This window comes from Chiloscyllium plagiosum, unplaced genomic scaffold (genome assembly GCF_037043375.1).
Source record: "Chiloscyllium plagiosum isolate Xiang-an unplaced genomic scaffold, Cpla_swu_hap1 HiC_scaffold_14, whole genome shotgun sequence".
NCBI classification, from domain to species: domain Eukaryota; kingdom Metazoa; phylum Chordata; class Chondrichthyes; order Orectolobiformes; family Hemiscylliidae; genus Chiloscyllium; species Chiloscyllium plagiosum.
In genome coordinates, this window is record NW_028270152.1 from 34,405,245 (window position 1) to 34,429,807 (window position 24,563).

At 40.2% G+C, this 24,563-nt stretch overlaps 1 protein-coding gene across 4 annotated transcripts in view; it reads right to left on the reverse strand.

The window, feature by feature from the left end:
* Positions 1 to 3,223: 3,223 nt before the first annotated feature.
* Positions 3,224 to 24,563, reverse strand: part of LOC122558995 (FYVE, RhoGEF and PH domain-containing protein 3-like) — a 218,663-nt gene continuing 197,323 nt past the window's right edge. For 3 of the 4 annotated variants that reach the window (XM_043708039.2, XM_043708043.2, XM_043708042.2), the window contains exons 16-19: positions 24,025 to 24,147; positions 18,742 to 18,897; positions 12,897 to 13,037; positions 3,224 to 4,124 (exon numbers count right to left, since the gene is read on the reverse strand). In XM_043708039.2, coding sequence (XP_043563974.2) covers positions 3,903 to 4,124; positions 12,897 to 13,037; positions 18,742 to 18,897; positions 24,025 to 24,147 — 642 coding nt within the window. In that variant the 3' untranslated portion in view covers positions 3,224 to 3,902. The remainder of the gene's footprint in view (positions 4,125 to 12,896; positions 13,038 to 18,741; positions 18,898 to 24,024; positions 24,148 to 24,563) is intronic. The other variant, XM_043708044.2, reaches the window with a different exon arrangement.

Here is a 24,563-nt window from a genome sequence, read left to right on the forward strand (position 1 = left end):
GACATGCGATGCCTACCCGTATGATATGAGGGTAGTGTTAGCTCATTGGTGGCCCAATGGAGAGGAACACCCGATAGCATGTGCTTCCCAGACTTTGGCTGATGCCGAACGCAAACCTGCTGAAAGAGGGAAGATAGGTTTGATGGTCATCTTTAGTGTGAGGAGTTCCACCAGTATCTTTTATGGATGGGAATTTGTCATAGGAACAGATCACAAACCCCTGCTAGGGCTACTGAAGGAAGACAAGGCGGTGCCACCCATAGCTTCTGGTAGAATTCAGTGATGGGCCTTTATTCTCATTGCAAACAAATCAGCCAAAGTTGGAACACCGTCCAGGAAGCCAAATGCGGATGCCTTGAGCCACCTCGCACTGGTAGATACTCCACTAGTGCTGCCTCCGCTGAAAGAGTCCATTCTGGTTTTAAACTTCCTGGACACCCTTCCAGTTACCACTGACAATATCCAACTGTGATCACAAAAAGATCCTGTCTCAGTGAAACTAAAACAGCTGATGATAATGGGGGAAACAGAAGGAACATCGCAACCAGGGTTGAAACTTTTCTGGACCTGGCTAGAGGGTTAGCTATTATTATGGGGAGCAAGGTTGATTGTCCTGAGAAAAGGTCACTGCCAGATACAGGCTGAACTCCTTCACAATCACCTAGGGACTTCCAAAATGAAGATGCTAGCAAGAAGCCGCTGCTGGCAACCAGGGTTGTATGTTGATGTAGCTGCTTTAGTGGGACAGTACCCAGAGTGCTAACTAGGACCAGCAGTGTGCCCCCCCATTCGTGGGAATGGCCAGGTAAATCCTGGACTGGTTGCATGTCGATTATGGGCTTAATGTGCCTGGTCATTGTGGACACCAAAAGTGTTTGGACATACATAAAGCTCGTTTGGGAAACTCAGGGGTGACGATTGAGAAGCTGCAAGCATCATTCACGCTACACGACTCCCGGAAGTATCAGTCACTGACAATGGGGTGTCATTTACCAACATGGAATTCGATTATTTCCTACAAAGCATGTGGCACACAAGGACAGCTCCATACAGTCTATCATCCAATGGTCTAGCAGAAAGAGTGCTCCAAACATTGAGCATGATGTGGAGGTGCTGGTGTTGGACTGGGGTGGACAAAATTAAAAATCACACAAGACCAGGTTATAGTCCACCAGGTTTATTTGGAAATACAAGCCTTCGGAGCACTGCTCCTTTTTCAGGTAGCTTGTGGGGCAGGATCATAAGTCGCAGAATTTATAGCAACAGATCAAAGTGTCACACAACTGATTCAGTGTATTAAACACTTCATAGCAATCTAGGTTTGTTCAATCACTGAGATGGGTTGCAGGTTTTGATGCATTAATATGTAAATCCCAGAACTTCTTTCAAGTCACATTTCAGAGATAACTTAAGGTTTTGTAGAAAAATCTGACATCTCAGTTCAGATAATGCATTAAAGGTGTGAGGTTAGAGTCTGTCTGTATTCCAACCTTGAGTCAGACTGATTCTATTTCCAAAGTAGGAATTCATAAAATGTCACATAGACTGACCATCTACAGATTGTGCACTTTTTGAACAAAATAGAATGTATCTGCAAATACAAATTCACCCCTGTAGACTTATAGGTGTGCTTGCATATGGGATAGAGGGTAAGAAAGTGTGTGCGTGTGGGAGGGAGGGTAAGAGCATGCATGGATGTGGGAGAGAATGTGTGAGCGTGTGTGCAGAAGTGTACCAGAGTATTTACTTGAGGGGGTGTGCATATTTGAGAGAGAGCGTGTGTATGGGGGAGGGTTTGTGTGAGTGTGATCATGTGTAAGAGTATGTGTGTGTATAGTGTAGTGGGGTCACCTGTAGTGTGACATGAACCCAAGATCCTGGTTGAGGCCATCCTCATAGGTACCAAAGTTAGCTATCAGTTTCTGCTTGGTGACTCTGCGTTGTTGTGTATTCCAAAGTCCGCCTTGGAGAACAGTCAACCAAAGGCACAACCGCACAATCGCACTCACAGGCAAACACTCTGTCATACTCGTCACACACTCTCTCTCCCTCAGATGCACATGCACATATACAAGTCTACAGGGTAAATTTGTATTTGCAGATGCATTCTATTTTGTTCAAAAAGCATACAATCTGTAGGCAGTCTGACTCAAGGGTGGAATACAGACAGACTCTAACCTCACACCTTTAATGCATTGCCTGAGTTGAGTTGTCAGTTTTTCTATAAAACCTTGTTATCTCAGGAATATGACTTGAAAGAAGTTCTGGGATTTACATATTAATGAATCAAAATCTGCAACCCATTCTAAATGACTAAAGACTTAACAGCAAATTAGGTTTGTTCAATACATCTGCATCAGTTGTATGATGCTTTGATCTTTTGCTATAAATTCCGTGTCCTATGATCCTGCCCCATTAGCTACCTGACAAAGGAGCAGTGCTCCGAAAGCTTGTACTTCCAAATAAACCTGTTGGACTATAAACTGGTGTTGTGAGAGTTTTTTTTAAACTTTGTCCAAATGTTGAAGGCAGGCTCAATGAAGCAGCTGACAGCATCACCCGGTACCAAATTGTTTAGGTTCCAATTGGATTATAGGACCACTCCATATGCAATAACGGGGATAGGTCCAGCAGAGTTGCTGATAGGGATAGGATTGGGGGGTGAAACAGCAGCAGGAATGCAAATACCAGCCAGATGCCTCCACTAAGCAAGGGAGACAACTTAGTTCAGGGGTCTGACTCCAAGCTGGCTAGCCACACAAATAAAGAGAGTTAATTGATGATGGGATGCCAGCCTCTGTGCAATCATTTCAGCCTCTCTTTTCTGCAAAGCAGTACCAAACCTGCTCATCTTTTTCACTTGCACTTTGCAGCCGTATTCTGCCTCTGTCCGATATTTGCTGTCAGTAATTGGGTACAGTACAAGTTCACCATAATTAGGGAATTTACATTTCAAGATTGTTGCCGGGTTGGGACCCAGTGATTATTCAGGTGTTGGGTTCTTAACCCAAATTGTAAAGCAAGTCCATTCTGTCAGTATCTAAGACCCAAAGATATTTCAAGACGATGAAAGTCGCACTCTAAGTTCCAATTGACTTCTTTCCTTCAAACCTCCACTGCCTTGACATTGAAAATCCAGGGATTTTTGACATTTCTCACAATGCACAAATACACACTAACTCAGTCAGATCAAGTTGACTTCAGCTCCTCTAAGAGGCAATAATGGTGAAAAGCAGGCATGTTTATTTAAAAGCACAATACATAAATAAGTAAAATTGGCACACAGATTTCTGGTTCAGGTTGTTGCACCACAAAAGCTACAGGAAGCATAAATTTGCAAGTGTACAGCATTTTCCTGCCTTTTGTTAGCAGTATGGAAAATGAGAGAAAAAAATCCACTTAGCATTTTTACTTAAGAAGAATTAATTACATCATCAAATGCCAGAGGACAAAGAGCACTGAGTGTTTAAAGAATTGATACATATATTTGTAGACCATAAGTGGCCAGCCACAAGGATTCACAAGTTTTAACTTAAAAAGAACATACATTTAGCTAATGAATTACTATACATCTTGCACAGAGGAATTGCAAGTACTGCTGTTAAACACATTTACACAGAAACCATGCTGCACTGGACCAGAATGGAATGAATGACATGATTAAGTTGCAAATTATGACACTTTTCTCATGTGCTTAGGTTCCTCAATAACATAATTGCCATAATTGTTGAAAACCAACAACACACAAAACACTTAAGTCTGGTGTTTATATTTAAATTTTAAACACTTGCTCAATTCAAAGTGCCCTCACTGTTTAATTCAAGTTTGGAAATCACAGCTAACACCATAGAAAGTTGCGATACAGCCTTGGTCTTATTTGTTGCTAATTTGGCCACTTTTTTTTATTCTACTGAGTTGCTTGCTTCTTCTTCAACTTCACCCTTGGCAGTTTTTGAGATTATGTCAATCCATCTTTTTTGAAGTTCTTCATCATCTGCACTAAAATAAAAGATCTGTTGAGACTGCCTCAGCTTGAAAGCATGCTTCTTCTCAATCGTATCAGCGGAACTGGGAAGTTCGATCTCATAGCCAGGCAAGGGGATAGTACGAGCATTTTTTCCATCCTGCAAAGAAACAATCCCTTAAAAATACGTAAAATAGTTTTTTAAAAAAAAGCAGATAAAAGCTTGAGCACACTGTCACTGTCCACTCTTCAAGTCCAATCTCAAGAAATTCAGATCCACATAATCTAGAAAAGAAACAACTTGAATACATTAACGATTCACAAAGCCACCAATATATACAATCTGTGCAGTATTACTTTCAGAGTGAAAGCTTAGTTTAGTTTCAGAAATTCTAATGGCAAATATAAGCTCTAAATTTTCAACTGCTGTCAGAAAAATAAAAATAATATCACTGTAAGGTCATCTCATTTATTTTAAAAACATTGTAACTCATTTGAGATTAATTAACTTTTGAAGACACAGCACTCTGCGTCAAACTACGGAAGAGCACATTTCAACATTTTGCAGAACAGAGAATTATTTTATGATCTTAACCAGCTTCTTCTTTTTGGTTAAGAGTGATCAATATAAATTTACTTCCATAAAATATGGTATAACATGCAAATTTTGAAAAGTGCAAAAGCTTTTGGTCTTCAGATAGTTACGTGTGGTAAGAAAAGCAGTTAATTTTGCACGTAAGCAAATTTTTTTCCAATATTAATAAAATGCAAACTAACAAGTATAAATATTTCAGATATCACACAAACTGGCACAGAATTTCACTGTTCTGATGGACAGAGTCACTGGACTCAAAACATTAACTCTGCTTTCTTTCCACAGGTGCTACCAGAGCTACTGAGTTTTTCCATCAATTTCTGTTTTTGTTTCAGAATTTCACTGTGTCAGTACTGAATCCATCAGGTGTCTTGTACCTGGAATGACATGCAAGCCTCCACATCCTAAAGCAATGCGAACTCAATATCTACATCATACAGCCAAATCTTAGGAGTTTAGGGTATTTTACAGGAAGATATGGAAAGATCTAGAACTTCCTATGAACAATTATCTTCAATGCCTTCAGAATTCCAAGTAATTTTAGAGCAATAGCTCCACATTTTCATCGACTAAACATTTCCTGCTTCACTTCTTCCCCATCATAGTATTGTGCTGATACTGAAATCTTTCTTTCCTCTGCTCTAACAACGGGATACAGTTAAAACTAAAAGCAATAACAATCCTTGAATATCATGAATTCTATTAATTTGTCAATGTTACCGAGTATACGAAGTAAAATAGCTACTAAGGTTTCACAATATTTGAAAATGGAAAGCAGAACAGAAAATCTTCAAGTTGAAAAAAATTACATCAGTGAGCAAAGATAGCATTGATTATGGTCCGAATTTCAGTGATTCCCTACGCAAGTTCCACTGTCCTTGGACATGCTGGTTCTAAACATTCCCAATGACCCCAACACCCACAGCACTTTATCATGATAAGGTGGATTGTTTTTTCATTCACTGGGAAGATGAGACATATAATTGTCAGAAGCCAAGGGAAGCCATTGCATGCAATCAAAATAGAGACAATGGACAGAAACTCCTCAGTTTCTGAATGAGGTGGAATGTTAGCAAGAAAGTTGAGGAAATTATCGGTGATGGCACGTGCAGAGCTTCCTGGCATCGAGTGTAAATGTCCTATTTCCAAACCAAGTGCTGAACAGAGAGATGAGATTCTCACCAGTGAGTACATTAGTATCTTAACGTCTGATGAAATTGAAAACAAAGAATGCTGGAAATCACAGCTGGTCAGGCAACATCTGTCGCAAGACAGCAAGCCAGTGTTTCAACTCTAGATGACTTTTTTGCCTGTTAAAATGCAGTTCCCCATTTTGCCATTCACTGGATAGAAACTAGACAGCAGCAACTTCCAACATGCAAGTCAGAGTGGTAACCGCTATTAGTGCTCACTCATTTTGTGCCAGGTTTGATAGGCACAGCTTCCCTGCCTTGCCATTTTCTGTTTTGTCCCCTCAGCCACAGAGGAGACTCAGTACCTCTGTCTTCCCTTTCTGCTTAGTGCAGACAAAGCCAAACAGTTTGTCACGGTTGACAGCATGCAGTGTTTATTCAACAGAATGAATATGTTGCTGTTAGGCACAGCACTGTGCTGTATTAAACTCACATCTGCAGACAACGTGCCAAGGTACATGTGCTTCAGTCAAATGGCCATCTCTCAAAGTGTAAGGGGAATAGTCCTCAGTCAAGTCAAAAGGGGTTGCCAACAGTCAGGTGGCCATGGTACAGTAGGTGAAGGGCATCATCCCCTCAGTCCAGTTGACCACTTCAGGCGGTCAGGGTCAAGGGTTCAGCATCACTACAATCCAGAAGTGGGCTGTGATCAGTTCTGCAGGTCCAGTGCATATCGTCAGGGAATTTACAATATATCAGTTGGAGCTTGCAGAGAGATCAGTCAGGGGCTTGATCACTCAGTTGGAACATGGGCCATGGTTAATCTTGGGGATCAGCTCAAATAATAGTGAAGGGGATTATCAGGACATACTGCTGCATTAGTGAAGTTAGGGGAATGAGTGAGTGATTGATGTGAGTGAGTGATTGATGTGAGTGAGTATATGTGCATGTGTGAGAGATCAATGGACGCTGCCACTGTGACCATGGTAGGGCTCTTGATAAGGTTAAATGTGACTAAAAACTGTCGAGCCAGAGCTCATAGGTAATGTTCAGCACTGAATACATAATTCTGAGTGATATGTTGGAATATATAGATCAGCTGGTCAGAGTGAAGTTTCAGGAGAGAGTGTGGGTAGGTCCTCTCACCCTGTCAAATGCAGGTTGTGTTGTCTTACATATTTATGTGATTGTAAATATGAATTGCAAATGGAAAATTGATGCAACCGTGCCTAAAGTGGCAAAGTCAGTAGTTTTCCTTCCCCATCTGAGCACACAGACTCTATTTGTGAATGATGTGAGGCCATTCAAGGAGCTATTGCATCAATCTGAAGTTACCTGTGAAGTTATCTGTGATCACAGGTTTAGGCCTGTGAAATACACACCAGTGATCCACGGTGAGAGATACAAATCATGGTCACAAACAATCTTGATCACGTTATTGGTCATTACAGATTCATCATAGTCATCTTTATGAGGCAGGAATAATCATAGGTGATCTTAAAAGTGGCACCTGGAGCAAAGCACTAAGATAGTATAAAATCCTATAGGTTGTGCAGGGGTATGATTCCCTCTCATCTGGTACTAAGTATTCACTAGCATGCTCTTATATGCAATTTTGCCTTGTTTGGTTGATGAGGAGCTAGGAGGAGAAGGTGGCAGCTCATGTGGAGATATCCACTCATGTGGAGATATTCCATGGCCCTTCTTGCTGCAATGCTCCATGTCCCACTGAGTGGGACACTGTGCTGAACCATCATTTGAGAGCGATGCAAATTCTGACTGTTCACATTACTAAAAACTTGTTCTGTTTCTTACGTTCCCCTTACAAGTTTACTGCAAGTGGTACTCATGGATCCATAGGCTGTAGCTGGTGCTGTTATGTTATAAAGACACACAGAAATGTAGATATAAGCCTATGACCAGCAGCAGGATGCTGAAAAGCTTACACATGAAAATAAAATTGCAGCCAAAGGTCTCCTCTGGATGCCATTTCTTCCAGATGAGCAAAGAGCAGTGTCATTGCCAGGACATTGTCACAAAACTATGCCAACTATTAGAGCAGGACATGGGACATGAAGGAATGGGTGGCCATTCTATCCTGGTGATTGCCAAGGTGAAAGCTGTACCAAATGTTTTTGCTGGCATCTTCCAGGAATCATTGGGAAACCACATGGATCTCGGTCTGCACCAAAAAATGAATCAAAACCATTACTGATGCTATTCATGTCAGATCACAACACTTCATCTTCTATCCCCAAATAAGACTTTAATGCTACAGCCCACGCAGTAGGCCTTTCAACTGGCTTCCTCCAGACAGAAGGCACAAAAATATAGTATGAATATCGTGTTGAATGTGACACATCATTATCCAGTTGGGTTCATCAACAGAAAAAGATTCCATTCCATTAATGTGCAAGTCATCTGTGATCATTTATACCACCTCTTGGATGCCCATACTAGGTACCCTGGGAGCTCCTATGATGCCTTTATCTTTGGAAAGTTTCATGTTCCTGCTTCATTTCAGGGGCTGAATGTCTTACAAGGATGGTTACTGGGAGACAAGGGCTGATGATTCTGTTATGGAATCCCTGACTGAGGCTGCTTAGTTCAAATGCAGCTCACTTTATAACCAAGGAGATAGTGGTTCAGAAAACACACCCCCTGGGGGTGAGATACTGATACCTGGATCATTCTGGCAACATTCCAAAGGTTAAGAGTGTGGGGCTGGAAAAGCACAGCAGATCAGGCAGCATCTGAGGAACAATGGCAGGGCTGACTGCAGGGAGATTAGATGGTGGTGCATGGCTGCGAGTGTGAAGCGGAGGATTCGGATAGAGAACAGATTCTGAAGGTTTTGGATTTGTAGTATGTTCTGTTGTCCTGTTTGGACTGACTGCAGGGAGATTAGGTGGTGGTGAATGGCTGCGAGTGTGGAGCAGAGCCCTGTAGCTCTTCAGCTACGACCTGAAGCAGACTTGCTACCACAGCCACGTCACCTTCCTCATTGCCTGCCTACGGAACCGACTGATTCTGCATGGAGTCCGGACTACATTCAGACGGACACAATTTGGACCTGAACAGGTCAACCACTACGTACTACAGATCCAAAACCTTCAGAAACGATTCTCTTTCCGAATCCTCCACTCCACACTCACAACCATGTGCTGCCACTTAATCTCCCTGCAGTCAGCCCTGCTACTGCTCCTCAGATGCTGCCTGATCTGCTGTGCTTTTCCAGCACCACACTCTTGACTCTGAGCTCCAGCATCTGCAGTCCTCACTTTCTCCTAACATTCAAAAGGTGCCACAAATCATTGTAATCTGTGCTCTGCACAACTGGAGCAGGCAAAGAGCGATGTGATGGATGATGGAGAGCTAGGAGAGCAGCAGCAGTATTCCATGGAGGAAGACAAGAGCAGTAAGAAGGGAGGATTATCACCTTCTGCATGATAGATGACAGCAGTGTCAAGTATAACAAGCCAGATAGGCCTTATTTGATACCTGGTCTCAGTAAATTAGATAAGTCACTGACTGTAAACTTGCCAGTGTTCAAAAAAGCAAGCCGTTTCTGTTTTAAGTAGTAAATGCAGCTTCTGTTTCTTTACTGTTCATTTCTGCCGATGCTGAATACAAATGAATATTTTGAACCATTTGAAGGCTTTTCTATATGCGATGGTCCCACATTGAAGAATGAAAAAAATGCTGGCCTACTCTGGGCATTGGGGAAAGAGTAGCACTGACTTAGACAGGTTGTAAGATTGGAGGAGGCAAAAGACAGGCAAGGCGTGTGGCTTGATTCTTAGACAGCAATAAAAGATTGTGCACTTTCATGTGCCACCCATGAATCCCGAAAAGCACTGGTTTTTGATTGCTTTCCCACTACGTGCACAGTGAAGGGCAACAGTTGATTGGGTTCATGGCTGGACTTCAAAGTTACCACCAACATCAGGATCCTGCGATATTCAGGCAGTGAAGAGTATGTCTGCAAGTGGCAAATGGGAATGCATGACGAGTGGAGCACCAGAGGAGTATTGTGTATAGATAATGAGGCAGGTTTGGGAAATAGTGTGAGAAAACTTGCTGGGTCTTGTGGATAGAAACCCTCCACAGAACTAGTCAAAAATGAGATACAGCCAATTAATGAGAAGATTCATTTCATTGCCAGAATGCCTTACTGATGTTATAAACAATCTGCTTGCACAGATTGCAAAACGTCCATAGAATCTATTCAAAGTTTTGGTAGCTGTTATTAAACGTGATCACTCTGAATTATTGGCTGATCTATGACAAACATTTAGAGGTAGTAAAGAGCTTTTTTGTGCATTAGATTACAACAACACCATTGAAAGTGACCATAAGGAAGGTTTCTGTTTCAGGAAATTAATGCCGGTAGTTGATTACAGCAATGGAACATCAGAGGAATTCATGATAGGTGCACATGAAAACTCTAACTTTGAACATTTTTCACAAGCACAATTCTCAATACATGATAAACACTGAGCTGACAATGGATCAGTAAGAGTTTGTTGCTGATTGACAGAGGATTATTTTTCATAAATGAAATATTAAATTGTAGTCCATCTGCTAGTTATGGTCTTTCTAGTGTCATTAACAATTCCACAAGGATAATGTTTAATTTTAGGCAAGATGATAAACTGGAAGGAGCAGATCAGTCACCTGTTACACAAGGTTTCCACTATTCTTGCTCAATGATTTCAATAGAAAATAACAGGGAATTGGGTTTTATAAATGGCAGTTGATGTCTTTTTAACCCTGCTCCTCTTGCCTCATGCCTCCATTCAAAGAATACCAAGTTATCCTCCTGTCCCAACTAGTGTTCCTCCTTTTGTTAGTCACAGCCTTGGATACACTTTCTACAAAAGTACTTGAGCCAAGTTGTGAAAGATCACTAATTTTTTTTTCCCCAACTAGCTGTCCATAAATGCAATGACTGAGGCCTAAAAGCAGGCCAATCCCGACATGTAGGTTTTGGAAGAGATAGTGGAAAAGGAGAGAAACTGAAGCATATGAGGGAAGACAGGAATTAATTATCAAACAATTAATTTTTTAGTAAAAGTCATAGTAGTACAGAACTTGAGTATTGTGGAAATAAGACAAATACATTGTTGAAGCTTTTCATCTTTCTAGATATGTTACCATGGAAAATGTACTTATTAATACTGATTGGTAGTTGTTAAATTTTAAACCAGGCAGGTTGACTTGGATTTCTCAAGGCAATGTTCTGAAGAAAGAACCAATAAATATGTCTTTTTTTTGTTGAACTGAAACAGGGACAGTGCATGTGTGTGTTCTTTCTGTCTGCAAAGAACAGGGCCCTGTGCAGTACATGTAAGTTTGTCACACTAAGTATAACTGATATATCTGATGAGTTATCTATGTATTTCCTCACACATTCTGGATTATTCAGCAATCACTGCCCAATTGCAATCAAATCTAATATTAGACACTGCTACAAGTTTTGCAAGCATGGGTTGGTTGGGTAATGTACTATTGGGTAATTTGCTTTTTGTGGACAGCTGACCAGATAAAGGGTTTAATCAAAATCTGCCAGTTTTGGGGACAGATGGCTAAAAATCTGTGACATCAAATTGGCATAGTAATTCATATACCACAGAATTCTTAGATAGCACCAGAGAATGGTGAGTTTGTACACTTTTCACTGTACTAGAATACACGTGACAATAAAATTTAAGTCTACTCTTGGTTCTGAAAGGACCCGAGTCGATCTCAGGTTATCTTGGAAGGGTAAAGTATCTCACACATTTGAGCAACAAGCAAGTTCGCTGTATCACACAATGATGTTCACCACTAAACAGGAGCAAATTATTGCAGATGCTGGAATCTACTGAAAACAACAAATGCTGGAGATCACAGTGGGTCAGGCAACATCCATGGAGAGAGAATAAGCTAACGTTGAGTCTAAATAACTCTTCATCAGCGCTGAAGTGAACTATGGAGGGGGCAGCATTTTTGCTATAGTTGGAGTGCTGGGGGACAAGGATATATCAGATTAAGTGATCAGAATGTGAGAATGGCTGAACAACGGTGTGTCTAACTGCCAGACTGGGAAACATCAGACAGTCCCAGTAGAAGGCATGGTGACAGAAAATGTAACTAGTAAAGCTAAAAGGGAAAGAAAAGGAATGGAAGTTGGTTCACAATTTAAAGGTGTTAATCTAGAAGATTGTAAAGTTCCTAGTCTGAAGATATGTGATTCAATGGAGCACTGTAGCATGTTGAGGTGCTCACCATGGAAAGGTTGCTGCCATCAAGCTAAAAAAGCCATTTTGCTTATTCTACAAATGAGTAATGTACCTGTTTCAACTGAACAAACTAAGTGACAACAATTTGCCAGCTCATCTCTCAGGACAATGCCCTGACCAATTAACTTTTAAACAAGGCAAGTTGACTCTAACAAAGCCTGGCTGTTAACGGTCAATCAGCATATTTGGGTACAATTTCTATGTTGATGCTTCTATCAGAGTCCACTCACTGACCAATTAGCACTGTCCTCTCGTGCAGTATAGATGTGGGTTGTTCCCGTCATATTGTATTCTTGTGAAACATCCTGATGAATTTTACTATATGTTTTGTGCACAGTACAGCAGCATGTCAGAGCCATAGCATACTGCATCATAAATATGGTGAATGTCACCTCTCCTTCTCTAGTTTCTGTGAGGATTGGCCCATTACCACAAGGAGGAAAAGTCAGTTGTCGGCAGGTGAGTTTATGATATCTCCCAGTTAACAGCTTATGCATATTGATATTCACAATTTGTTTGTCTTTCTCAACTACAGGATGTACAGAATTTGAAGGAAAACTGTCCTTTAAACCAGATTTACACTGTTGCTCTATGCTCTGTGACTAAGCAATTTCACAAAATTTGTATTCACTAAAGTTCACAAAGTTCAATTCCAAAATAAGCCAGAAAACAATTTGAATACCTTTGGGTATACCCGCTTGTTTCACACAGAACTGAAAACCAGAAGAGAACTTGAAGAGTGGGAGCAGTAATAATAGGCAGTAGCACATGCAGCTTTCATGTGATAGCTCCAAATTTGCTGCAGTTAAGTGCAGACTCTCTTCCTTTAAAAATAACTAAATCCTTTGACCTACTTCACATTTAATCTGATGAAATTTATACAAAGCTGGATTGAGTGAGCCGGCGACACTTATTCTTACCTGACTACCTATGTGCAAATACAGTACCAATGGATCACTTTTGGGAATAGCTACCCATGCTTTTTGCCAGGATTTTCCTTTTTCCATAAAACTCAAGTTGCTGCAGAAAAGACTGTTGTCACTCGTCAGTGAGCTTGGTCTCTGTTTCAGAAATAAGAACAAACATCAAATCCGCATGCCAATGAAAAAAAAATAGTCCTGATTATCCTTTCGATGGTGATACTGCACCAACCTTTCATGTAAGTGCTATATAATTTGCAGTAAAGGTGTAATTAGTTATCTATTTAAACTCCAAACCATAGTTGAGATAGTGAGGTGGAGCGTAGTGTCATCAGTGTCAATGTGGAACCTGATATTTTATGGACAATATTACTGAGGGAGAGCATGGAGAGGAGAAATAGAAGGAAGCCAAAAACATAATGGACTATAAGCATAAAGAAAAGCCATTACAGCCTAAATGTATAAATTGCAATCATTTCAAATGAAGCTCCCTTTTCTACGCCTGATTTAAGCCATTCTCGATGACGGTTCAGCTCATAAGAGCCCATCTTGAAAAACATATTTACTGTTACTCATGGATATTGTCTGAAGCAGCCAAGTACCAAATCCAGGAAAGGACCATCTACAAACAGTAAAGGGCTAAACAGACGAACATAAATAATACAACAGCATTTGCGCAAGAACTTTCATTTCCATCCACTGTGGAGCTGTGGGCTAAATGAGGTTAAATAGCCATTTTTTATGAAAAATAGAAACTCTGCTTTTTATATTCTATTTGAAATTCTAATCAGGAGAATCCACTTCGAAGCAACATAATTAATTATATTCCTACATTACAAAAGTGATTGCACTTCAAAAAGTACTTAATGGGCTGTAAAGTGCTTTGGGACATCCTGAGGTCATGAAAACTATTATATAAACGTTGGCTCTCTCTTTCTAACTAGCTTCAATGACAGCACTATTTGCTTTTGTCTTCTATCTAACACCATAACTAGTTCATTCTGATCATCCTTCAGATGTGCCTATTCAGGCTTTCAAACATTGCTAATTCTAGACAGTTACATTTAAAATAGCCACGGGGCTGAGACTGTTTTCCGTGGAGTGTCAGAGGCTGACAGGTGACCTTGCAGAGGTTTATAAAATCATGAGGGACATGGATAAGATAAATAGTCAAGGTCTTTTCCCTGGGGTGGGGCTTCCAGAACTAGAGGACATAGGTTTAGGGCGAGAGGGGAAAGATTTAAAAGGCACTAAAGAGGGAACTTTTTCACTCAGAAGGTGGTGCAGGTATAGAATGAACTGCCAAAGTGGTGGAGGCTGATACAATTACAACATTTAAAAGGCATCTGGATGGGTATATGAATAGGAAGGTTTTAGAGACATATGGGTCAAATGTTGGCAAATAGGACCAGATTAATTTAGGATGTCTGACAAGTTGGGATGAAGGGTTTGTTTCTGTACATCTCTATGACACTAGTACAAAATTAGATTTTATAAAATAATTATTTGCTCACAAACCTACAATTTTCTCAAACAACAAAAGCTAATTTTAAAAAGATTTGCGTATAATATCATGGATGAGAGAGAGGCAAGTTGAATAATTTCCTGCTCCTTCTCTTCTGTTGTAACAGAGGTGATTTACTGTTCTTTCACGGTTATTTTCATTTTGAAATGGGTGGTTATGTTTCGCTCCAAACCTTGCGATTGTGAAGCCCAATTTAAAAATGACACCGCAATTCCTTAGGGTTAAAACAAAGAAGAGTGCATTAATGTATTTGAAAACTGGGGGTAGTTATTGTAACAAATGCACACAACCAAAGAAAGAAACAAAAAGGAAATGAAAACATGTTACAATTACAAATTAAATATATTTGTATTAATTTCATATGAATTAGTGTCAGTGAGTCATAGAGTCATAGAGATGTACAGAATGGAAACAGACCCTTCGGTCCAACCCGGCCATGCTGACCAGATATCCTAACCCAATCTAATCCCACTTGCCAGCACCCGGCCCATATCCCTCCAAACCCTTCATATTCATATACCCATCCAAATGCCTCTTAAATGTTACAATTGTACCAGCCTCCACCACATCCTCTGGCAGTTCATTCCATACACGTACCACCCTCTGTTTGAAAAAGTTGCCTCTTAGGTCTCTTTTATATCTTTCCCCTCTCACCCTAAACCTATGCCCTCTAGTTCTGGACTCCTCAACCCCAGGGAAAAGACTTTGCCTATTTACCCTATCCATGTCCCTCAATTTTGTAAACCTCTATAAGGTTACCCCTCAGCCTCTGATGCTCCAGGGAAAACAGCCCCAGCCTGTTCAGCCTCTCCCCATAGCTCAAATCCTCCAACCCTGGCAACATCCTTGTAAATCTTTTCTGAATCCTTTCAAGTTTCACAACATCTTTCTGATAGGAAGGAGACCAGAACTGCATGCAATTTTCCAACAGTGGCCTAACCAATGTCCTGTACAGCCGCAACATGACCTCCCAACTCCTGTGCTCAGTTCTCTGACCAATAAAGGAAAGCATACCAAACGCCTTCTTCACTATCCTATCTACCTCTGACTCCACTTTCAAGGAGATATGAACCTGCACTCCAAGGTCTCTTTGTTTAGCAACACTGCCCAGGACCTTACCATTAAGTGTATAAGTCCTGCTAAGATTTGCTTTTCCAAAATGCAGCACCTCGCATTTATCTGAATTAAACTCCATCTGACACTTCTCAGCCCATTGGCCTATCTGGTCCAGATCCTGCTGTAATCTGAGGTAACCCTCTTCGCTGTCCACTGCACCTCCAATTTTGGTGTCACCTGCAAACTTACTAACTGTACCTCTTATGCTCGCATCCAAATGACAAAAAGTAGAGGACCCATCACCGATCCTTGTGGCACTCCACTGGTCACAGGCCTCCAGTCTGAAAAACAACCCTCCACCAGCCAACTTTCAGTCAGTTCTTGCAGTGGGCTGGTCTGGCAGAATTCTTTTTCATAGGAGCTCAGTGGTGAGACAATTAAAGACACACTAATTTAACTTTTGTAGTCTAGGAATTATTTCATTTTTTAGATGAAATGCAGGATTCTTCTTATAAATCTGGGTTTCAATAGAGATTGAGACTAGTGGTAGGCTTTTAGAAAAGTCTGGAACTGCTTTGCTGTTTTCTATCCTGACGAGACAAGGCTTCCTGGATGTGCCACTTAGTTCATGAGGTGGCTTTGATGCATTTGGTTAATACGATGTGTTGTGGCAGTATCTGCAGGGGGCATTAGTGCCATCTCCAGCATGATAAGTTTCAATGTATTTCATTCTAAACAAACCTGACTGGAACATGCACTGCTTCTTTGTGCAGTTTGACTAGAACATCTGTATAATACAAAAATGTGACATTCCGGAAGATGGTTACTTTTTCTACACTGGAGGTTTCTGACACTACACTGTGTGGTCAATAACAGCAACTTCAGACCGGCAAGCGTCCACTTAAAAAAAAAGTAAAGAGAATATAGTTTTTTTTCCTAAGTGTAATATAGCATAATTTCTCATCATGCTTTCAGTGTCTGACTTCAAAGTACATATGCAAGTTTTCTTTGACTTGTACAACTGCAAATGGAGAAAATCATAGCTACTTTATACATTTAACCTATAATGGCTTTTTATCATATATGTGTTCTGTATTGTTTTTAGCTTCCTTCTATTTCTCCTTGATATGTTGTCCCTTAGCAAGATCATCCAGTAAAATATCAGGTCCCACAAGTACACCATTGACACACGTGTTGTAAACCTGTGTAAATATGTTTATTGTTTTTATAATCTTACTTCTTGAAAGCTTTGTTCTGATTTTTTGTTCTATGATCTGATATTTTCTATTCAACTAGACATAATATATAATGAATCACTCTCTCAAAGTTACTCTTTCAATGTATTTTTGATGACAAGCACTAATTTGGTAGATGTTGTGTTCTGACTGAATAATGGAATTAACCAACCAAATACAATAAAATCACTTACATTTCAAATTTGTTCAAATGAATTTTTTTTAATTCCTGTGACATTCTGTGATAAATTCTGGATTCATTCCCAGCTACCTTATTACTCTTTGTTTTTTATATCATACAGTAATTTATTTTGTTAACAAGGGAAACAATTAATGTCAGAAAATGGGAAGAAAATAATTCAAGCTTGATAGTACATAAGTGCACTGTTCTTGCCAGCACACAGCTCAATCCTGTGGAACTACTCAATATATTTCAATGAACTAGTTATAAATCAATCTTGAATTATTAATTTGTAAATTAATAAGGAATTTCACCTCCTACACAGATGTGGGACTAAACAGTTTATTGGGTTCATGGACCGAACAGAGGGCTATTTCTGCATTCCGACCTCACAATGCACTCTTTAGGCTTGAGAGAAAGTGAGGGCTGCAGATGCTGGAGATCGGAGCTGAAAATGTGTTGCTGGAAAAGCGCAGCAGGTCAGGCAGCATCCAAGGAACAGGAGAATCGACGTTTCGGGCATAAGCCCTTCTTCAGGAATCAGGGCTTATGCCCGAAACGTCGATTCTCCTGTTCCTTGGATGCTGCCTGACCTGCTGCGCTTTTCCAGCAACACATTTTCAACTCTTTAGGCTTGTCCAATGTTCAATGGTCCAGCCAATTAAAGGTAAGGAGGCAGGCTTGCTGTTCAATCACAGTGCTCACAAGCAGGTTCCCATGCTGAAAGGTCAATGGGAGAACCATCAGCATTCAGGCTAACGGCCTCGCTGGCCAAGATAAGAATTGCTGATGTGAAGATACAGACAGTGAGGAATAAGAACTGGCTAAAATGATATTAATTTCTCATTTCTTTTCCACATTTGTTCAGCCACAATCCTGGAGGTGAACCCCCTCAAAGTGACCGCAGCCTTTATAAGCCTGGCGGTCTGGTGAGGTGGGAGTTTTGTATTGGTCCCTTACTTGATCTAGCCTGTCCCCTACCCCAAGCACACCTATTGGCCTAGACGGCAACCTGCATTGTTAGTTGGAAATCCCATTTGGTGCAGGGATGGGTCTTTATATAATTCATTCTAATTGACCTATAATGGCTATCTTGGTCTTTCAGAATGATTCAAGACCTTGTTGGAGGAAGAGACACACAAGCAAATAGTAATCCATGTGTTTGTCCACCTCTGGTCCGGACCTTGACCTGTTTTAGCCTGTACAATCCAAAACATTATCATTGTATTTCACAGGTGTCCTGGATTGGACTGGCAGAGGCAGTGGAGTAGTGCAAATGGTGGGATTTAAATTCAATATAAAATCTAAAATAAGAGCTTGACTAATGACATCCATATATTGATTGTTGTAAAAAACCAATCTGGTTCACTAATGCCCTGAAGGGAATCTAGTGCCCTTACCTGGTCTAGCACTACATATGACTTCAATGCCACAGCAATGTGGGGTTGACTCTTAACTGCCCTCTAGGCAATAAATGTTGGCAGAGCCAGGGACGTCTACATTCTTATGGTCAAACAAAAAAATGGATGCCATTTATTATCAGAAAGACAAAGTACTCAACAAATATGTCACTTGAGCTAACATATTTTGCCAATATCTAAAATGTAGAAATTACTGAGGAGTCCTGTTGTACAATCTATTTAGCTAGGTCATCCACAACAGCACGCAGGGAAACACAAGGGAACATGGGACCTGTTTTTGGACAAGTCCAAATTTCAGGACTATCTCAAAAATACTCTGCAGGATTTATGACAGTTAAATCACTTTCTCATGCTTATTTTTTTTCCCAATCTCCCAAAACTCATCACTACAAATTGAACAGTAATTTCTGTGTTCATGTTCACTCACCTCTATGATTCCTTTTTTCTTCTGTTCTGTTACATTCTCAGGGACTGGATTTGAAAGGACTGCTGGAGCTGGCAATCCAAAGCATTCCTTGCACACACGGTTTTGTCGACTATTATCTGCAAATGGCTTGAATTCTGAACATTTCCCACAGATAATCTGAAAAACCAATGACAGTATCCTTAGAACAAGTTACTGGCATAAAAATGTTTAATTTCCTGTCTCCATTATTTTGATTCATTCCTTAATCAAACATGCAACCTGTTTACAATCACTTGCATTACATTCCTTATCACGGTCACAAAAATTTTTCTTCTGTCTGTTATTGTTGGCAGTATATCTACAGAATAAAATGAAAGCTCCTAATACGCACTCGATATAATGCCTATTCAGTAACCAAAAAGAGACACAATGTCTGCGCCTTGCTTTAAACACTCAAAGTCCTTGATGTTTTCAGTAGTCTTTAGAGAATGGCACATAATTAGTACTAAGTGTTTTGGTGGATGAACTGCAAGAGTGACATTAGCTTAAATTTATTATGAATTAATAATGGTTCCCTTTAATGCTGGTTTGATGTTTTTTTCATGTTTGAGAATGCTGCAATAATGATTGATACTTTTATTTCCATACATCATTAATTTCTACCCCTCAGTTCAGCTGCTGCTCGAAAACTTTTCTATATCTTTGTTACATTCAGACTTATTATTCCAATGATCTGCACACAACCTTCTAACTACCATTCTTAGTAAACTTCAGTTCATTCATAAACTTTGTTGCGCAAAACTTAATTTAACATCCTTGTGTGACAGCCTTGCCCTGACTGCCTCTGTAGTCTCCTGTCAAATATATACATTCTTCCCAATTCTAGCGTCCTCACATCCTTGAATTCCTTCATTCTATTGCTAGTGGTCGTGCCTTTACAAGCTTGGTGCCGACACTGTGGAATTCTTATACTTTACTTCCTACTTTTAAGTTGCTCCTTAAAAACCACCTCTTTACTCAAAGTTTGATTACCTATCTTAATATCTCAGTAAAACTTTTTTGGCCGGTGATATTCCTATTAAGCGCCTTACAACGTTTTACAATGTTAGAGACTTAGAGTCATAGAGTCATCGAGATGTACAACATGGAAACAGACCCTTTGGTCCAACTCGTCCATGTCAAACACATGTCCGAACCTAATCTCATCCCACTTGCCAGCACTTGGCCCATATCCCTCTTAACCTTTTCTTATTCATATACCCATCTAGATGCCTTTTAAATGGTGCAACTGTACCAGCCTCCATCACTTCCTCTGGCAGCTCATTCCATATATGCACCATCCTTTGTGTGAAAACATTGCTCCTTAGGTCCCTTTTATATCTTTCCCCTCTCACCCTAAACCTATGCCCTCTAGTTCTGTACTTACCCACCCCAGGGTAAGTACATCCTATCCATGCCCCTCATGATCTTATAAACCTCTGAGGTCATCCCTCAGCCTTTGATGCTCCAGGGAAAACAGCCCCAGCCTATTCAGTCATTCCCTATAGCTCAAAGCCTCCAACTCTGGCAACATCCTTGTAAATCTTTTCTGAACCCTTTCAAGTTTCACAATATCCTTCTGATAGGAAAGAGACCAGAATGGCATGCAATATTCCAAAAGTTGCCTAACCAACATCCTTAGTCGCAACATGACCTCCCAACTCCTGTACTCAATACTCTGACCAATAAAAGAAAACATACCAAGCACCTTCTTCACTATCCTATCTACCTGTGACTCTACTTTCAAGGAGCTATGAATCTGCACTTCGAGGTCTCTTTAGCCAGCAACAGTTCCTCGGACCTTACCATTACATGTACAAGTCCTACTCTGATTTGCTTTCCCAAAGTGCAGCACCTCGCATTTATCTAAATTAAACTCCATCTGCCACTCTTCAGCCCATTGGCCCATCTGATCAAGATCTCATTGTAATCTGAGGTAACCTTCTTTGCTACCCACCATTCCTCCAATTTTGGTGTCATCTGCAAACTTACTAACTATACCTCCTATGTTCATATCCAAATCATTTATATAAATGATGAAAAGTAGTGGACCCAGCAGGAAGTTTTTTGGGTGGAACGGAGAAACAAGGAAGGGGTGGTCACCTTATATTATAGACCCCCTAATAGTCAGCTGGAAATTGAGAAACAAATTTTTAAGGAGATTTCAGATATCTGTAAGAATAATAGAGTGGTTATGGCAGGGGATTTTAAATTTCCAAACATGGAATGGGACTGCCATAGTGTTAAGGGTTTAAATGGAGAGGAATTTGTTAAAAATGTACAAGAAAATTTTCTGAGTCAATATGTGGATGTACCTCGTAGAGAAGGTGCAAAACTTGACCTAGTCTTGGGAAGTAAGGCAGAGCAGGTGACTGAGGTGTCAGTGGGGGAGCACTTTGGAGCCAGGGGCCGTAATTCTATTAGTTTTAAAATATTAATGGAGAAAGGATAGACCAGATCTAACAGTTGAAGTTCTAAATTGGAGGAAGCCTAATTTTGATGGTATTAGGCAAGAACATTCAAAAATTGATGGGATGCAGATGTTTGCAAGTAAAAGGACAGATGAAAAATGGGACGCCTTCAGAAATGAAATAACAAGAATCCAGAGACAGTATATTCCTGTTAGGATGAAAGGATAGGCTGGTAGGTGTAGGGAATGCTGGATGACAAGAGAAATTGAGGGTTTGGTTAAGAAAAAGAAGGAAGCATATGTCAGGTATAGACAGGATAGATCGAGTGAATCCTTAGAAGAGTATAAAGACACTAGGAGTATATTTAAGACGGAAATCAGGAGGGCAAAACGGGGACAGAGATAGCTTTGGTAAATAGAATTAAGGAGAATCCAAAGGGTTTGTACAAATACATTGAGGACAAAAGAATAAATAAATGTGTCCCCTCAATGATCAACAAGGCAGCCTTTGTGTGGAGCTGCAGAAGATGGGGGAAATACTAAACAAGTATTTTGCATCAGTGTTTACTGTGGAGAAGGACATGGAAGATAATAGAATGTGGGGAATAGATGGTGACATTTTGAAAAGTGCCCATATTACAGAGGAGGAAGTGCTGGATGTCTTGAAATGCATAAAGGTGGATAAATCCCCAGGACCTGATCAGGTGTACCCTTGAACTCTGTGGGAAGCTAGGGAGGTAATTGCTGAGAGATTTGTATCATCGAGAGTCACAGGTGAGGTGCCAGAAGACTGGAGGTTGGCTGATGTGGTGCCACTATTTAAGAAGGGTGGTAAGGACAAGCCAGGGAATTATAGACGAATGAGCCCGACTTCAGTGGTGGGCAAGTTGTTGGAGGGAATCTGGAGAGACAGGATTTACAAATATTTGGAAAGGCAAAGACTGATTAGGCATGGTCAACATGGCTTTGTGCGTGGGAAATCATGTCTCGCGAAACTGATTGAGTTTTTTGAAAAAGTGACAAAGAGGATCGATGAGGGCAGAGTGGTGAATGTGATCTATATGGACTTCAGTAAGACGTTCGACAAGGTTCCCCATAGGAGACTGATTAGCAAAGTTAGATCACATGGAATACAGGGAGAACTATCCAATTGGATGCAGAACTAATTCTTGCTGCTGTTGATACAGTTCCACTTGGAGAAAATGAGGACTGCAGATGCTGGATGAAAGAGTTGAGTGTGGGGTGCTGGAAAAGCACAGGTCAGGCAGCATCCAAGGAGCGGGAAAATTGACGATTCAGGCATAAGCCCTTCATCAGGAATTCCTGACAAAGGGCTTATGCCTGAAAAGTCGATTCTTCTGCTGCTCTGATGCCACCTGACCTGCTGTGCTTTTCCAGCACCCCACACTCAACACAGTTCCATTTGGTCTAACTTTCAAAATAGTATGTTAGTAGTACTATTCTTATTGGAAGCTTTATTGCTGATTAACAAATTGACTTCTACCTCGCAGGCTGCCAACTCTAGGACACTTCCTCTACCTTCGCCTGGACCACAATCCCATTACTGGATATCAAACGACTATTTTCAGGCATGTCACTGATCGTCCCTCTCTCCCTGCTCTCCAACGTCATCTCCCTGGCAGTGTGAATCACATAGGTCTTGTATCTAGGAGGGTAATGTTGATTTGCTATCTTCAAGACCCCTCTTCAATAATTTAAGGAATAAATGTTTCCAACCTGACACACTCAAACACTGTCCTGGGTCTTTGGAGACTAGGAGAAAGTGAGGACTGCAGATGCTGGAGATCAGAGCTGAAAAATGTGTTGCTGGAAAAGCGCAGGTCAGGCAGCATCCAAGGAGCAGGAGAATCGATGTTTCGGACATAAGCCCTTCTTCTCTTGCTCCTTGGATGCTGCCTGACCTGCTGCGCTTTTCCAGCAACACATTTTTCAGTTCTTTGGAGACTAGTCTAACTAATGTAAACATGTAAACACAGATGCTGCTGCATTGTCTCCAAATATGAACAACCTATACATTTTTTTTCCAACCTCACTTTAATATTCAACAGGCACATCACCAAAGCCTGTTGTTAGACAGGCTTTAGAACAAGTCATGCGACTCTCTCATTTACTTTATCCCAAATTAAACACAATCCCAAAACACAGTCTTATGAAACTTCATATTTGCAATGTTCCCAAAGTCATGTCATACCTGTTGACTATTTCTAGCATTTGTTTTCTCATTGCTGTACTATGGAATAAAGTGGTAGGAGCAAATTGGTAATAAGATAAATAAACAGAGGATGTCGACAGATGGACAGAAAACAATTTAAAATTTCTTTCATGACCCCAATTTGAGCATCTATACATTTAAAATACTAAAACTTAAACAGATGGCTTGATTCACAATGCTACAGAAGAATTAACTCAATAGATCCAATCAGCCTTGTGATAAACAACTCCACTTCTGAGGAAAATACAAATTACTGTACGAACACTTCAGTTAAGCTGTGTTGTAAACATGATCTTTAGGTTTCAGATTATTTGCAAATGAATGTTCAACATACTTTTTCCACTCATTAAGAAAACAATGTTATTCCCATGTGCAAAATAGAGAGAACAAGTAGTAAATAACATTTTTCCCCCAAATGAGACAAATGAAAGGAGACAGATAATATTGTTTTTGAAAAGTGGAAGTGACTATGCTATATTAGTTAGTGAAACAGTAGACAAACAAACGAGAGGAAATGGGTGGAGTGAAAGTGTTCAAAATAAAATTTTTAAATTCAATATAAAGTGTGCTTTTTATTTCAAATGACTACTAAAATCATTCAATTGGTCAACTTAATACTTACTGCATTGCATTGTTTACAGTGATGGCGGCGTTTAGTAATGGAATTAAAGGTTTCGCTACAACTTTTGCAGGATTGCTTTTCCTTATCACGTTTTGTTTTTGAAGCTCTTTTCCCGGAATCCATCTGAAATAAATGTTTAGATCGAGGAGAATACACAATTAATAAAACTCACTTGTATCAGCTCAATAACACAAATGCTGAAATGATACTTTATTTGATCTTGTATATTACAGTTTATGGGCTAATAGAGTTGTCCACTTGAAAATAATGTGTTGAAATTTCTCTCCTCTCTCACTTCATGCAGTCTCCTACAAGAGTTGCTCTGGGCAAGGCAAGGAGTTAGGGCCCAGAGACACACTCAGTTAGTACAGGAATTGAACTCCTACTGTGGTGTGATTCTGCAGCATATTCTAACCAATTAAGCTACCCAGCCTTCTAAGTGAATCATCATGTCACACAATAAATATAGAAGAGATAGGTCATTTAACCAATGCAAAGTCAACAATCAAGAAAATATGTTGATTCCCCGTTGTAACATT